The sequence below is a fragment of the Beta vulgaris genome, chromosome 6, assembly GCF_026745355.1.
Source record: "Beta vulgaris subsp. vulgaris cultivar EL10 chromosome 6, EL10.2, whole genome shotgun sequence".
NCBI lineage: Eukaryota > Viridiplantae > Streptophyta > Magnoliopsida > Caryophyllales > Amaranthaceae > Beta > Beta vulgaris.
Genome location: NC_079207.1, coordinates 2,246,633 through 2,251,502, shown reverse-complemented (window position 1 = coordinate 2,251,502; position 4,870 = coordinate 2,246,633). Strand labels below are relative to the sequence as shown.

The window sequence follows — 4,870 nt, the reverse complement described above, 5'->3', positions numbered from 1 at the left end:
CAAGACAAACAAATGTTAGGCTGCCAGCCTGCCATATATACTCTTCCTCCTCCACACAATCAAATGAGACATTAAACCATGAAAATATGTGTTTTAAGACTCAAACACATGACCTCTCATTTGATATGTTAATGCACTAACCAACTACACCACAATGCTCAAGTTGGTCTTTGTGAGGAAAAAAATCATTTAAAAATAAGTATATTCCTATTTTTGAAGACTTCAAATACGCGTCATTAAATAATCCGGCGTATGACGCAGGACAAGAACTGGTTTACTAAATTTAAAAATTAATGAAATTTTAGGATGTCCTCAAGTAGGAAATAAAATAATTTTTTGATAATGGCATAACTAAAGGTTGACATTGGCAGGTGAAAAGCCAATATATATATATATATATATGAGAATGCATATTTACATGAAAAATGAGAATAAATTTTACGCGATATAACTCTTATGAATAAGTGACGTATTAACACTCTCCCTATATATGTATATATATATCGATGAAATTCTAGGACGCCCTCAAACAATATCGTAGCCTATATTTAGGAATAGATTGTCATTTCATATGGTATATAACTAGAAGTGATCAACTAATAATTCTATATAATTTTTGACATAGGCATGGGGTTAGGTGGTGTAATGTCAATAAAATTGAGGACAAAAATCTCAACTCGAAGTTAACAAATTGGGCCTAAAATCACAAATCACAATAGCCTTAAAACACATTTTGGGCTAAAATTATGTTCATGTTACATTATTAAACCCAAAACCGGCTGATACAGAAATGGGCCATAATTAATCAAATCTATATGTACCAAAGGGATGGGCGATAAAGAGCACATGGTAAAAATCACATAGTAGTACAATTAAGAACTTGTAGCCTTGTACTAATCATTTCATATCATAGTGTAAAAAAGAATTATGTAAATGTTCAAACAACAATACTAGCTAGAATACAATTGTCTGATCAATATAGTCTCATTATGAAAATGAACCAAAATAAATACTACTACAACATGTAAGAAGAAAAAAATGGTTAAAATTCAGGCATAAAAATGAAAGAAGTGTACTAAGAATGAACTAAAGAACAAATAGTTGGGCCCCCTTTTACACTTCTTGCTGCTATCTTTAACCTTAATGGCATTTTGGCCTTTCAGTCAACCTCTTTTACCTGGATCTTTTATACTCTCTCTCTTATTTATTTACTTCATCCTTATGGTCCAAATGCTAGTTTGTTGGGTATAGGAAATTGCTTCCCCACAATCAAAAAACTTCCTCTTTTTTCTGTTTTATAAAAATGGAAAAAAGAGAAGAACAAAAATAAAAAATGCGAGTAGCGTTCATCAACTGAATGTCTCTTTTACCTAAACCAATGATTAATCAACAAAAACTCGATTAATCGTGATCTTCATCATCTGCCAAATCGGGATTTGGGTCAATGTCCCTGAATGTTAGACTTCTCTTAGTGCCTGCTAATCTTGAAGTAGTGGCAGTTTGATCAACTTCAGTCAAGTTTGGTGTACTAGGATTATTCATGGAAGTAGCACATAATCTCTGCATTAAGCTGTAACAGGAAATTAGTTGCTCCTCCTGTTGCTGCTTCAGCTGCTGCAGGGTTGCAGTCATGTAATGAGCATCAGATAACAGCATTGTATTCAGCTATGTTAGTTCCGACTCTCAACTACTCGTGTCGGATTCTCTACATTCTAATATGGGTACCCAGACTTTGGACACTTGTTTTTACAGCATTGCAATCATGTATAGAGCATCATAATAGCAGTACAAATCGATATTGTTCAAACTATTTGTTTCACCTCAGCTTAACCAAGTCGAGTTCCTTTATAATAGCCAAAACCAAAGCTTTCACATGTACCCATGTCCGTAATGAATTTTTGAACCTAAGTTAAAGTACTAGTCTATGTTATTCAAATTAAACATTTCACCTCAAGTATCCTAGTCGGATTTTTTTTACATTAATAGCCGAATTCAACACTTTCACATGTTCCATCCCATATTCGAAATGAGTACTCAAACCTAAGTTAAAGAATCTAATAGAGTATAGAACTATTTCTTGGGCTCCAACTACCAGCTTAAGCTTTTGGTTGAGTTGCTCCAAGAATAGGTTTGTACTCTATCAATGTCAATCTATGTTATTCAAGTTTTTCATTTACCTTAAACGTCCTAGTTGGATTTGTTTGACCAATAGCCGAATCCAACACTTTCACATGTATCCATATCATAAAGGTATTCGAACCTAAGAAACAAATACTAATCAATATTATTGAAATCATTCATTTCAACTCAAGTATCCTCATCGGATTCTTTAGTTCAATAGCCAAATCCAAACTTTCACATGTATTCGAACCCAGGTTAAGTACTAATCTAGGTTATTCACATTATTCATTTCAGCTCAAGTATCCTAGTCAGATTTATTAGATTTATAGACAAATCCGACACTTTCACATGTTTCCATATCCGTGATGAGCATTCAAACCTACGTTAGAGTACAATGTATGTTATACAAACCATTCGTTTTGCCTCAAATAACCTCTAGTCGGGTTTTTCTAACATAATAGCCGAATCAAACACTTTCGCATGTACCCATACCCAGCACCAGCATTTGAGCCAAACTAAAACTACTTATACAATTCAACTCAACTTAAACTCAGTAACTATTCAGTAATGAGAAATGAACCAGGGGAAAAGACTCACATTGTCTGAAACTTCCCACAATGACACAGAACTAATTCTGATTTTCAATGCTTCTCGGGTTAATTGCCAATCAAAAGCTGCCATTACTGCTGCTGCAGCAACCACAAATGGTCGATACTCCTCCATTTTATTACACTCTGCATCAAATCATCTAATGTAAGATCAATAACCTTACAAAAACACAACCCAAAAAACTTGGAAATCGAATCAATCGGATTTCGTACCTCTAATCAAGGCCATAACTAACTCTGATCCTCTAGAAATCAAATCATCTGGTTTAGTTTCTTGATCACCCAATTCTTTGATGAAGTAATTTAAGTAAAGAAAAGGAGTATTTAAACTCATCTTCCACTCTAAAGCACTCAAAACAATAAGTTCCATATGTTGGATCACATCACAAACAAACACATAATTTTCCACTTTATATTCTGATAATGCTGGTACTTTACTTTCTTCCATTTTTGCAGCCACTGATAAACATGCTACTGATACTAATCTCACTGCCCATGATTGACGTTCCTATAATTAATCAACATTTTAAGTAAAACTAATCAAGATTTCAACTTCAGCAAAAAAAAAAAACCAAAAAAAAGAGATAAAAAAGACTCACATCAATGAACCTTGTTGATAAGAATCGGTCCAAGTATATAACTGATAAGTAAACAGTATGATTCTGGAATCCAAAAGTTTTCTGGGTCTACATTAAAATTTCAAATAATTAATTAATTTAAGCATAAAGATTAGATTTTTCAACCAAAAAGATAAAGTTCCACAAAAAAAAAAGGAAAAAAAAAATCACCCACATTGAGAATCCAGTTGATTGCAAGAGAGCGAGAGTTCTTCAACCAAGATGGGTAAATTGATGAACTAAAAGATGGATTTAATACAGAAATTCTCTCTTTTTGAAGCAACATTTGAAGAAAATCATAATCTTGATTGACTGAGTCATGATAGTACGGAACGAGTTGAGAATTGAGTGAGTAAGTACCGAGTTTGTGTTCATCTGCTTCATTTAAGCAAGATTTATCTTCATCACAAAGAAGATTAGATATAGAAGTTGAAGGTTGAGAGTTTGAAGAACCCTCCATTTTAGATGATTTATGGGTTTTTCTGGGTTTTTTGTTTACATGAAGAAAAGAAAATCAACTGAAGAAATTGAGATAGAAATTGATATATTAGTAGGAAAAGAAGTGAAGAAAAAATTGAGAAGTTTGATGATAATTATTTTTAACTGCTGAAAATTTTAGAGATTGAGGCAATCTAGAGTAGAGAGAGACGATTATGGCGCTAAAAGGTAGGGTGGAGGTGTTGAGAGCGGTTTTGGTGCCGCCAAAATTAGCGGATGTGATATAGAGATTGTGTTTTTTCAGCGGTTATAACTTATATATGAACTAATTAACTGTTTTTTACCTTACCCTTCAAAATTTTGCATTGTGCTAAAAAGGCTCAGTTTTGTCCCTTGATCCTTGATTCACTAGTACTCTCCTCTGTATTTATGTGCAATTTGTGTGTACTACTCTAATAAATATAATATATATACATAATGTATGTAATTAATGAAATTAATAAAGTCAACTATCATAATCTAAAAAGATCAATAAAGTTCATTTGCGTGATTACAACGCGTATATGGTGCACTTGACGGTTTTGGTGATTGCATGACGATATTATTTTCGTGCATGTATATGCATGAGGTAATCTGGAAGTGCATTCTTGGGTATTCCAGAGTAGGCAAAAGAAGTGTATTCTCATTGGGATGGTACTCCACTGAGCTACCATGTTTTCCTCAATTGTACGTGTAGATATATTCTCTATTTCTATTGTATAAGGCAATAGGGGGGACATTGGGAAAGGAAAAAAAAAGAGAGGAAACCAGCTACTTCGTGTTAAAGAAGGTCAAAACAGAATAAACTGCACAAATTATCAGTTTGTATAATCCTAATCCGATTTTTTATACAAAAAATCTCTTACTATATCGAAAAGAATAACTGCAAGTCTGCAACAACAACACCATAGGAAACTACCCTAATCTTCTCCCTCTTCTTATATCAGTCTATACGGTATATACGCTCTTGCTCAAAGCCTCAAACTCGTTTCCATTTATGTTAACAAACTAGCATTTACTAATGTTTTTTCTTTCCCTTTTCGAGTA

General features: G+C 33.3%; 1 protein-coding gene across 1 annotated transcript; it reads right to left on the bottom strand.

Annotated features, from left to right (window-relative positions):
* Positions 1-888: 888 nt before the first annotated feature.
* On the bottom strand, positions 889-4,082 carry LOC104894946 (cyclin-D5-1). The gene is made up of 5 exons (XM_010681326.4): positions 3,522-4,082; positions 3,329-3,415; positions 2,943-3,237; positions 2,719-2,855; positions 889-1,614 (listed from the first exon to the last, which is right to left on the bottom strand). Exons 1-5 carry the CDS (start codon positions 3,804-3,806, stop codon positions 1,402-1,404), a joined length of 1,017 nt encoding a protein of 338 aa, XP_010679628.1. The 5' UTR covers positions 3,807-4,082; the 3' UTR covers positions 889-1,401.
* Between the last annotated feature and the right edge of the window lie 788 nt (positions 4,083-4,870).

Bases quoted from the DNA above. Each gene is read 5' to 3' on its own strand.
- LOC104894946 (XM_010681326.4), bottom strand. From the start codon at position 3,806: ATGGAGGGTTCTTCAAACTCTCAACCTTCAACTTCTATATCTAATCTT. The intron at 3,416-3,521 runs GTGGGTGATTTT...ATTTTAATGTAG, and splicing joins CAATCAACTGGATTCTCAAT to ACCCAGAAAACTTTTGGATT. The intron at 2,856-2,942 runs GTACGAAATCCG...GATTTGATGCAG, and splicing joins AGTTATGGCCTTGATTAGAG to AGTGTAATAAAATGGAGGAG.